The sequence below is a fragment of the Leuresthes tenuis genome, unplaced genomic scaffold (genome assembly GCF_036924035.1).
Source record: "Leuresthes tenuis unplaced genomic scaffold, fLeuTen1.0.hap1 SCAF_17, whole genome shotgun sequence".
Classification (NCBI taxonomy): Eukaryota; Metazoa; Chordata; class Actinopteri; order Atheriniformes; family Atherinopsidae; genus Leuresthes; species Leuresthes tenuis.
In genome coordinates this window covers 13,330,130-13,342,554 of record NW_027325371.1, presented here as the reverse complement: position 1 = coordinate 13,342,554, position 12,425 = coordinate 13,330,130, and the positions used below count along the sequence as shown (strand labels likewise).

The 12,425-nt window shown below is 41.8% G+C and overlaps 1 protein-coding gene across 1 annotated transcript in view; it reads right to left on the bottom strand.

The window, feature by feature from the left end:
• The window catches only part of cyth3b (cytohesin 3b), a 35,151-nt gene extending 23,238 nt beyond the window's left edge, over positions 1-11,913 (bottom strand). Inside the window, exon 1 of the mRNA XM_072369003.1 lies at positions 11,568-11,913. Coding sequence (XP_072225104.1) covers positions 11,568-11,586 — 19 coding nt within the window. The 5' untranslated portion in view covers positions 11,587-11,913. The remainder of the gene's footprint in view (positions 1-11,567) is intronic.
• Positions 11,914-12,425: the final 512 nt, after the last annotated feature.

The window sequence follows — 12,425 nt, the reverse complement described above, 5'->3', positions numbered from 1 at the left end:
AGCAAGAGCATCCCAGACTGATTACAGGAGAGCTATACATATGTATGCATATATTTTTATTTATCTATTTTTTAAAATATTTTTGGGGGAGATTTAGGAGTAAGTTAAATTGCCATAGACAGAGATGACTGTGAATGCAAACTGTCACAAACCAAAATCATTTCCAAAATAAACCCTTTCCTGAACCATCTGACTGAACAGCCTAAGCTTAACAAACTGCTCTATAAGGTAGTCTGTCAGAAAATATAACCTTCCATCGTAGGGCTTGGAGACAATTCTTCATCTGCTTTGAACATCTACTTGTAACTTTTTTTCTGTTATGTGGGGCATAGTTGAAAATAAGTGGAACAACCTGCAATGTAGACCTCTCTTGTTTGTGTCTTTCCTTAGTTGGCTCTTAACCATATGCGGGAAAGAGGCCACTGTGGAAAGATAATCTCTGTTTAAACAATCCAGATCAGTGCCTATTAATAACTTTGTTAAGGCTGATGCTTTTGCTTAAGAGATTTGATACAAAAGACGATCACAACAAGATTATCTTCCATCTTGCCTATTTCCTGTTATTTCACATTTCTTCTTTTTGATGGTGACCTCTGGTAACACCTTTTCCCTCAAATGTTGACAACAACTTTGAACCAATCAGCATTTCACTAATGGTTGACGTCATCTACTGGGCTCTGCGCTGTTCTTTTTTTGGAGATGCAAGACATCTGCATTGGTCAATTATGAACAATCCTTCGCTCTGCAGGGGCTGACATCTATGCAATGGAATACCTCCAAGCAAATGTAAGCCAGGTAGTAGGCCTTCTGCAAAGCCCCATACAGTCCTAAGTGAATCATTCAGGAAATAAAATGAGGCATCACTCATCCATGGAGTCTGATAGGAAGGCCCTAGGAAAACAAAAAGAATGCACACTGTGCAGTGCAAGCTATTTGCATTGGATTCAAGCCTTAAATCTGGAGAACATAACAGTGCATGAATGTACGATAGAAAGATGAAGAGAAAGTAAGGGAAACACTCCAGCTGCCAAAGGAGTCTGTGTCCACTTTTCCTGTTCCCAGACAGCAAAAAGCAGAGTAGGTGGATAAGGAGGAGGAGAATGAGGAAAAGAGTTCATAACCAAGTTAAAACCTGAACCAGGATTGCTTTATTGCACGGAATCTGTGGGTGGTTCAAGTCAGGGGATCAGTGTGTTCCAGGCTCTGGATAAAGGGGTTTTCAGATTTTAAGCTTCTACACACAGGGGCCCTTTATGTAACCTCTTAACTTAATTATCCCTAGCTGAGCCATGATTAATGATTAAAAGTAAATGGAATCAGTACTAATTATTACCCTTCAAGGTAACACCATCAAACTCCAAAAAAAAAAGTACAGACCCTGCAAGAAATATATGGGAGTGTTCTGAAAACATTTAAAACACCTTAAGGTGGGTAACAGGCTTGCTCAGCATTTCAATAAAAGGATGAAATTCTTCATCTAATCCCCAACCCCTACACTAATAAGAGTCATACAAAGAGAACAGGAGGAAACTCTGACGTAAAAAGATATGTAAATAGTGACTGGGCTGACTGGACGGGGCTGGCCCGAGGACACGATCAAAATCCTGTACTTCCTCTTCAGATGCAATTCCGTTAAGTTTTAACATATTTTTTGAATATCAAATGTCCTCATCTAACCTCACCTATCTGGCACATTTGTTCCCACTTCCTTTAAGATTGACAAGTGCTGAAAATCCAGAGTTCATTGGGAAACTAGGCACAGCTCACAGGTGTGACAACAACACGCCTCCTGGGTATTTCAGAGGTGGAAAGCTGCTGATGCTTTCCGTATCACTTACCGATTTTGCCCCGAGGGAAAAACCACAATTATTGCTTAAGTTGAGGTATCACCTCAGACCATTTATCAGGAGATTAATGATGTGACAGTTGCATCATGTTCCTCTGGTCACATGCCATTATCAAGAGAGGACTAAAATAGAAAAAAATCTTTTTGTAAGATTATGTGTGGCACCCACAGTCGCAGATGATGATGGAAATTCTGTGTGACGAAGGTCAACAAAAAGATTAAATATGTCTGTGAAGGAACCTGTGCCCAGGAGCCACTGTAAATCACTCACCCACTGAAAAAACCCCTCAGCACCATTTTATGCATGTGTATGTGTGTATTTTAGTGGTCATGACCCACTGAAAGCTACACTGGATTATCAATCATACCCAATCATCATCTGTGGAAGCTATGACACTGACATATAACGAGTTATGTGCAGCGAGTGTGGGAATGTGGTAAACCAGAGAAAGTGTGTGTCATAGCAGTAGGGGGTGGGTGAAAGTGGGGCTGTGAGTTCAGCTGCCGCTCTTCTGGTAGAAACAGGGGGTTATCAGTGCACCTCTGGATTCTGGGGCCCCTCACCCTGACCTGCTCTGTCAAGGCTATTCGTTTGATATTTTACAGTCTTCAAAACAGCAACAAAGACCACCCTATCTTTAAAACAATGTAAGGAATAAGCATTTAAGGGTCAGGGCAAAGGAAAAGAGTCTTTAAATGAGGAGCAGAACGTCCTGGTGACACAGCATACTATAAATCACACAAATGACTGAAAACACATGGAAAGCACTTCTGTTTTTCCTCTTCTTTTTTTTTCAGTGTTGCCTTTTCGTGATTACAGATTACAGTTCATATACATGTATGTTTTTTCAGCAAAATAGTAGGGAAGTGACAGCTCCTGAGCCCCTGACCTATAATCCACTAACTGTTAACTATATCCCATTTGATCTCCTACAGTTGTCTATGCATGAGGAGGGCTCACAGCTTATCCTCTGTGAGAGAATCTCTGCATACAATAAAACAATATGTCCAAACTCACATTCATAGATATGCTACTCATATATACACATGCTCGTTCATAAGTAAGAAGAGGAATGAGGTATACACAGCTGGGCTGAGCTTTGCACCACTAACCTACTTTGAGTATCTGATTGCAGTTATCAGTCTCTTTGAATCTGTGCCACTGCTGCACTGCTTCATCTTCCTCCCATAAGCATTACAAACTGTCTTCATGTGCAAACACACTGTCACAAGCACACACATGAATAAACACACTGACAGGTTGCTCGAAAGTCTGTGTGTCGCATGGTCATCCTGCTGTGTTCTTAGAAGCCTTTCTCCGTTACAACCCGAGCACGGCTGCCATTCTCGATCACACTGAGCCGTTCATGGGGAAGCAACGTGGAGGCAAAACACTGCACTACTACGACGACCTCAACCTTCTTAATGGCCCCAGTGATGCAGTCAAACTCATCCTCTCTCACTATGAAAGATGAATAAATTTTGCATGATGCAGCAGCCTCTTACAGCAAAAACAGGGGTCGGTGCAGGAAACCTGCATATGTTGCACAAAAAAAACCCCAAAAAAACTCAGTTATAGCAAATACTGAGGATATTCTGTTGTAGTTTACTGACGTGTTGACTGCCTAAGTAAATCACTGACTGTTACAAATCCCTTCTTAAATGCTGGGTTGGCTTTGGAGTAGCAGTATCACAAGCAACAGGGAGAAGACAAGAGGGTTGTGAGAGGCTGGAGGGCGGCCAGAGGCTCCACAAGCTTGACATCCAGAGAGTAGACTGGACATCAGAGCGGAATACAAAGGTGTACTAAAATGTAGCCGTTTGCTTTTTTAAACTTGGGCTTTTTTAAACATGCAACCATAGAGGACATTGTTGGACTTTCAATTCCAAGCTACTCTAATTGAAAGTATCTAAATAGCATCTAACGTGCGTTGCTCGTTGCCAGACAAACTAAAAAATATATTAATAACAATAATCATAATAACAATATCGTGTAAAGCTGCTCCACTACATATCATTTCTATGCACACTTTCAGTCAACTTTCACACTTTTTGGAAAAATATGGGGAATTTGCAAAGATATGATAACATAGTAGACATCTGAGGCTATCTGAGATTATTTTGCCATCAGTAAAAGTGAAAAATGCTCATCACAATTTCACAGACATCAAGGTTTCAAGTCATTTAACCGGTACAATCAGCAGTCTAACTATCACACTTATCAAACTTATCCAACTTATGATCATGCCTGACGTAGAAAAGCAGCTAAAGTGTTGAACCAAATGGCCTAATGAGCAGTGAGCTTCCCATCTCATGGAAAGTGCACTCATGAGGTATAATTTATTAATTTATTAATCTCCATTTGCTGTTTTTAACGCACCCCTAACAGCTCAGATTGTCACTCTGCTGCAGCCGCAAAATGTTGGTCCTGGAGTATGGGGAGTAAAATATAAAAGTGAACACACTGTCTGTTGAACTCTTAGTAGTAGACAGTTCAAGAGGCACAAAAGAAGGCAAGTGGAAAAGAAGGATTATTTGGAATCAATGGGCAGACACATAAAACAACACTTTGAAGGAAACTTTAATGATCTTCCATGTTCAGGAATACAAAACTGATGCATTCGATGGATTAGGTAGAGGTTTGAAGGATGATATCAAATGGTTTGATTTTTTTCAGCAGGAAATGTGCAACATCTGTTGTTAGAAGCACTTGCAAGTTCGTATTAAAAGTTATAGCTGTATATTGAGACAGAAACTGCAGATTATAGCATACGATAGCTCATTCCAAGTAAAATATAAAGAAATGAGGAGTAGCTCAAGACTGATTTTTCTTCTTTTTTTTTTTTTTTTTTACCTTTGCAGCATCAGTTTCAGCCCTAAAAGTCCCATGTAGCTTGGACTTTACTACAGCCACTGGCTAGTGTGTTGTGCTGGCAGAGCATAAAGCTCTGGATCCACTAGCAGTCTTAGGGGATACACCTTTTTCCTGCAGGTCAAACAATCTGTGTGTGCTTACATAATTGTTCCAACCCTCCCTTTTCCTGTCTGTTCTGGTAAGTTTTCTCTTCCTTTTCCGACAGACCTGAACCACGGACACAAACACCCAATCTCTCTCATGGAAGCCATGAACCCAGACACTCACAAAGGTCCAAGTGGAGCACGATGTTCTTTGCCTGAAATTTACTTCAGCACATGACTCCAGCCTTCTGGGAGTTTCAGCACACTCTGATTTCTCTTTCCAGAGAGGAGAAAAATAGCACAATTTGCTCCATATCTACCCTTTACGAGCCCCTCGAGTGTCTTAATGCTGCAAAGACAGATCCCAATATGTGATTGCGTTGAGCTGTGGACCTTTACTGCATGGTTCTGAGTGGCAGATGACAAAGGAAACTGGATATTTCCATGAAAACCCTTAAGCTTTTCTTTTCCTCCTGTGGTTCACACATAAGCCAAGTCTCGACATCAATAGATCCTAAAAAGTTCTTTAAAATAGTTTTTTTTTGGCTAAATGGAAGACCAAATGGATTTACACGCATGACTCGAGTTCACTTGAAACTTAGCCCTGACTGACGCAGTAGCTCATGTACAGAAGGAGACTAAATCCATAAAGTTGATTTCCATATGGGCCGGTCTGTCTTAAAGACTCCTGAGTCCCACTTGAGCCACTGAGGGGATGTCATGGGTAAATATCAAGTGGTATTGGATATCCTTGAAAGGCCAAACTCAACAAGGGCCTTCTCTGTTCACCAACCTTCTGGTCAAAGATGAAACACGCACACTTAACACGCACGTTGCAATAATGCTGAGCCTCGCACAGGGGCCAGACGTCTTTTCTGTCCCTGCGACCAACTTTCAGGGTAGTCACTGATGCATGGTGAGTTTGACTGTTTATGCATGGCTGCCGGTGTGAGAAAGCAGTGAGAGCAGAGCAGTCAAAACAGAGGAAGAAACACACTCTTAAAGAGAGGTGAGTCACACTAGCAGGATAAAAAAAAAAAGAAAACATGCATGTGATGAGATAAAGAACTCACACAAGCATGTCCTTAACATATACAAAAAACTGCAAGGATCATTGTAAATCAAACCTCCCCTAAGAATACTTAAAACTATTTAAGTGTTATTGTACAGGAGATATTGGATATTGACATTTTCCTTCCAAGAGATTGAAGAGAAGATTGATACCACACTCGTGTCTGTATGCCAAGTATGAATCTACCAACCGTTAAAACGTGCCATGGTAAAAGGATCTCATCGTGTAAAAATCTGAACTTCCTCATCAGGGAAAAAATTAGTCTGCTCACCCCGAGTATGTCAGTCATACATAATGAAATAATGATTCTTTAGCTCATTCTTTGTTTGCAGGGACTTCACTGCACAGGAACTGCTTCTTGCGGGAAAGGAAAATGGAGACGAAGAGAAGAACAAGCTTTTCTATCATTGATGGAGTCTTAGCAAAACTAAAAAGGGAATAAATTTGTTCTGTAGCTTTTTTTTTGTGATGGCAGACAAATGATTAAGAGTTGTACTGTCACAAAATTCCACAAAGCAGAGCTGCAATACAAACGTCTGCCACGACCAGTTTTGCTCTGTAGAGACAGAGCCAGTTCGCATCTCAAGTAAACCAGAAAACACAGACTCTGAATATGTTCTAGACTGATACATTAATGTTAAATTTCTGCATTATGTTTCTTTTTAAAAATCAATCGGATATTACGGAATTTTTTGCAGTGAAAAAAAATGAGCCCACATTGAATGCTGGGTAGCAGAAATCATGGACGTGTAGTGGATGAAAGAACAGATGATGTGTTGAGATGATTGAGTATCACTTTGACCATCTGGCTTTGTTTCAAAGTAGTCTGACCGCATGAACTTGAATTGACATCTGTGGAACCGCTTTAGACCTGACTGATTTGTTTGTTTCATTCAAGTCATGTGGTGACCTTTCTTTTCTTTGCTGACTTAATGGAAGAGATCCTGGGATTATCAGGGATAAATATGGCCTGGCTTAAAACGCATAGGAATATGCAGATGTTTGTCACAACAGCTATGCACCCCCGAATTTACAGCATGAGTGAAACAATGAAACAGTTTCAAGTGTGAGACCGAATGTATATTTTTAACCATGAAAAGCCTCAAGTAAGACGTCTTAACTAGAAACAGACAGACCAATGTGCAGTAGGCATCTCTTAAATACATTTCAAATGTAAAATATGAGTGGTAAGAGGCAGTTATGATCAAATTTAAGATTCAATTTGCACAGTTAAAGTAAAATAATTGAATACTTAAAGTGTATTAAGCAGAGAAAAATAGTTAACAATCACATTTGAGAAACTGGATTGAAAAAAAACTGGTTGGTAATCGTGTCCTAAAAATAACAACAACAGTTAAGTGAATATGAGATTTTTTTGTTAGTTCACTTCCTAAAGTTTTTTTTTTTGTTGTTGTGTGGACTAAGAATATTTCAAACGTCCAATATGAGCATTAACACAACTTCTGGAGCTTCGTTGTTTGTTCAGGCAGGCATAGAATCAGTGTTGATCACAGGACCCTTTTGGTCCAACTGCCCTCGACTTTATTCTGTTTAATCCAGTAACAACACTCTGAAATAAAATAAAGCAGGATTTCAGGGACTGTTCTTCACACATGCTCAAATTGTGTGCATCAACCAAGCAAAGTCACATCTAAATACAAACGCAAGTCTAACGCAATGCCTTGAGCGACATGTTTTACATAGCTGGAGCTGAATGTAGCGTACACTCATTGGAAAAGAAAAAAAAAACGTGTCTGTTTAGGTGCCACATGCTTTGTGCACAACTCTCACCTCTGAAGAGCTCTCGGTCTCTACTGCACGCCCCACTGCTGCTCCCTGACATCCTACAGGGCCCCCAGACTTTTACCGCCACACAAGCAGCACACAGGCCCTTACTGTCTCTTCAGGCTTGAAGTAAACATCCATGGTCTAGCAGTTTCCCCAAAGCCACAATTCTCTAGATCCCTACGGCGTACGTTAAACAGTGACCCCCCTAGTACGATAGGTCAAATACGGACAAGAAAGAATAAGCCTGAAAACCACTATTAAAAGCTTATTTATTCCTATTATGGCTTCAGGATGTTCCTCTCTTAAGCACTTTACAGAATATTTGCTGTGGAGGGAATACAGCAGCTGCAAAATCAACTCCCCAAGATCGCAAATTCTGCACATAACAGGAAGCTGCTGGCTCTATCCTATCCTGCTGCCGGCAGATGAAGAGCTCAGGGCTCTCTGCATCCAGCGCATCGTTTGTGTCTCTTTTAGTTTGAGTTGGGCTACAGTTGGACATAACACCACAGACCACACGCTGAAACACACACTCACACACTGACCTGCCAAATTTAAATGGGCGGTTTTCACAAGGCCAAAATCAGAATCTATCTCAAGGGCTGCTGTGAAGCCAGCGCCGAGCATTAAATGCCATGATTCATACCATATGGGCATCATTGATACAAACTCCCACCTTATGCACCTGATACAGCTCATATACAGTAATGTAAAGAGTACACTGAAGCAGAGGAAGCAGAGTAGGTCGATAGCCTGTCAAAGTCAGTCATGCATAACAAGAATGTGTTACAGTAAGCCACACTCGGTCTGCTCCGTCCGACAGGCTTCACTGTGACAAAGCTTTGTGGGCTCTTGTTGGCCTATTGTTCACTGAGGGAGTATTGTGGCAGAAGGCATTCCATTGCTGAATGTCACACGTGTCACACAGATTACTGTAGACCTATTCTCTATACGCTATGCACAGTACAGGCAGCTCAGCAAAGAAAGTCCCAACATTTGTCAATGAAAAGCAAATGACAGAAAAGCACATCAACTGTTACATGCATTAACTCGAACAGGAGGAAGATGGCAGGAAGGAAAGTAATGCAGATGGAAGAATTCAAACATGTGTCAATGAAACTAAACAGTCTGCAGCCATTATAGTAGCCTGAGGCTGCACGACTGGCTGTATATAAATCCTGGATCTGGCCTCAGTTTCAGAAAAGTGAGGCCAGTGTGGAAGTGTCTTTACTTTGCAACCTTGTCTTTTTTTTTAAAAGCGCAATAGAAATAAATTTGACATTGACATTGATAAATTGGCTTGTAAACAGGGGGGAGACACCTATGGTTGCAAAAAGAGGTCTGATTATACGGAGCTCCATCTCTTACTCATCTTATTGCTTGAGTTGCCAATTCCAAGTCTTATTCAGTGGTTTAATAAGCTTACCAAGAACACTTTGACTTGACTGACTATGCATTTAGTGGAGGACCAGCTCCAGGCAGAACATAAAGTACAGCTGAGACTGATGAGAATGACATTAGTTGTGCAAGTCGGTGGTCACAAACCAAAAGACAAACTTGGACAATCAGACATTGGTGTGAGATGAATCATTAGGGGATCAACAAATAACAGATTAAAAGGGGGAGGTGAATCCTTCCAGAGAACAAATTTGAATAAAAAATATGAACCGACCGGTAGAGTGAAGGATCAATAAATTCATTTGGAATCAGCCTCTCGGAGCCATAAAGGTCTTTTTATTTTGTGGCGGTCCAATTGAAGTTGAACAACTGACACCCACCTGCATGTCACTCATATGGCTAAAATGTGAAGATTTTGGTTTTATGAACCTTCTTCTAACAGAGAGAACATTTCAAGCAGGAGAAGAATGTACCAAGTGGGAGAGGAAAATAAATGAATGCTTATTGCAAGTATAACCTGGTTTGATACATGGTCCTGGTTGTCCACTTGCTCAGTGAGTTAGTGATAATAGAACAGAAGGACCTTTACTGAGAGAAACTCCTGTCATACACTGCAGAATTGATTCTGTAAGAGGATCTAGTTCATTGCCACTCTCCCTCGCCATCTTTCATTGGCGGGGCTCCATACATCATTGGCAATTTTTCATCTTTGCTCTGGCACACACACAAACACCCATCTCCAGTCGCACTCTCTCCTTCGTTTTCAGACATCTCACTATTGCTGCTACTACAACTATCTCACCCTGTGTGGTCACAGCGGATTGTCACTTTTTCCATCCTCTGACTCTTGACATCTCATTAGATCTGTCACATTTCAGTTTTCCCTCACACTGAACCTATTGCATGGCAAAGTGAGGGTGTATCACATTGTGAGGGATGACAGTCAGATATCGAACCTTGTCAACTGACCTGCCACCTACTCTCTGTATCCCCCCTTGTGCCTGTAATCCCAGCCAGCACGACTTCCCATCCTGTACTTTGTTCTGTTCCCCCCCTACAGCTGCCTACTCTGCTGTGAACCCATGCCTAGGCATGTGTAGGTGCTAATGTGTTAAAATTATAAGCAGAGAATTACAAATGCTGTTCCTGACACAAAATTATGCACAAAGGCGAAAAGAGTGAAAAAAAAAAAGGAGGAGCTCTGCAGCCTTTTTAATTCCTGCTAAATCCAGGACACTATATATTCCAGATGAGAGAACAAAGAGTGGAATAAACTGTTTAAACACATCTTATCACTTTGGGTCACGATCCACCCATCTTCACAGCAAATTGTACCATAAGGGGAAACGGAGAAATGTCAATTTTGTGTGTTATCCTGTGGCCACGAATGGATGTGAGTAAGTGTTTATAGGCTCCTGGCTGTTGTCAGCTTTTCCTACTCAGCATTGCTGCAACATATGTCTGCGGTGCTACGCTGAGTGTGCCGCTGGCGGATGCCAGGCAGGCCGAACACAGGACAATGCCAGCTTTATCCTCAGGTGCCATGCCTTCAGCACTCCAGCAATTAGCCGCATCCTGCTGCTCCAGATGAAGCGGACATGTGGACAGAAAACTACAGACCTCTGACAACCAAGAGGTGAGATGTCTTGCTTGCAGGATTAAATCTTTGCAAATAAAACAGTTTGTGTACCGGTTCTGATAAACCCAAATTCAGGCCAGACGGGTGGCACAGGTCACCCCCCCCCTGGAATCAGATTGGCTCACTTGAACTGTTTTTTCCAAAACTATCCATGGCCGGAGGCTATCAAAAGTTAACACAAATATTTATGGATTCAGTTCCATTCTGTTCAGTTTGAGGGAACTTGGCTTGCAAAGAAAATCAAAATATTTGTACCTGTTTAGCACCGTTCTTCTGACAACCCATTCAAACTTTCCAACCCCCCCCCCCCCCCCCCCCCTGTGTGTGAGTGAACGCAGTGCACAGGCTGCTGGCACAGCGATCCATCCCTGAGAGCTCATTCTGAAAACAAACTAAGCTTTTGTCGAGAGTCAATAAACGAGCCCGTCTTTCACGACTGTGGTTGGATGACCGTGACGAGACCTGTTGGGCCAGAGTGACACCAGCCTACAGCTGACGAAGCCTTAAATAAACACAAAGTCTATAAACACAACTGACTGCAGGAACCAACACGGTCTCCGGCAATGACAGGGATGCTTTGTCAATCATCCGAGCGTCTCCACAAACGCCCGGTAACCTGTTTGAGTCCCAATAACCTCCTCAGGGGGAAGGTAGCAGAAAATATTGTTTGTTTTGTTGCTGAGTGCATATGAAATCAAGAAATACCACACTGAGCTTGAATTCAAGTGAGCAGCCCTAACCGGTCATCATTATCATTATTCTTGTCATTATTATTAGTAGAAGTACGGGGAGATGTGTTTTCTGACAGTTGCAAATAGATACAAATTTGCGGTATGAATTAAACCTGAGTGAGTAATGCAAGCTACCTTGGTTGTCTTCGTCCATGACTGCAGCCAGTTAATCTATATGTCCCAATAATCGGTCACAGAAACTTCCGTTGCGTCTATTACTGTAAATGCGCGTCTTAATTTCCAGGTCGCATTTGGTACACAGGTAGTCTCACGGGCAGCGGCGTCTTCCTTTAGGAAATGTTGTGGCCATCTACGCCTGGTGGTGAGAGTCAGCTCCTCCGGCCCCCTTCTGCCTGTCAGTCAGGGAGCGATGAGTCTCTGTAGCCGCGGCAGATTGTCCTTTAGCCCACAGCGGCTGAGCGTAATATCGTTATCCCTTCAAATGCGCCTTCACTCCACGAGTATCAGGAGAATGGTTTAAACGGCCGAGTCAAGTTGCCCATTGAGAAATATTAACAACGCCGGAAGTAAGGTCGTTTATTTGTCAAAATAAAAGTGTGGCATCACGTCCGCTGAGCTCCGGTCTTTATTATTTATAGCAACAGGAAGTTGTTATAGTAGCGTTATTGTATTCATGGTCGCTAGGTGTTAATCCCATCCCAGTTTCGCCTCAGAGCTCGTGCTGCGCGTCAGCATTCATCATTGATCAACCCTCACGTGACTCCAGACAGCAGTGAGATTTTACCCGGACAAACATACTAATATACCCTTTGTATTTACTGTTCAGCTCAGTTTAATTGTACCCTGTTATTGAGCTGTGTCATTTTGGAATTCAGAAAAAATATCATACGAGTTACAACTTTAAAACAAGTTGCTCAACCAAAGGAAATCATTACTTTCGGGAAAATTTGAAACAGAACTGTTGCATTATTTCCATTTGCTTATGGGAAACTATTTGATTAGATATATAGGCTATTCAGGTTTTGTTTTGAG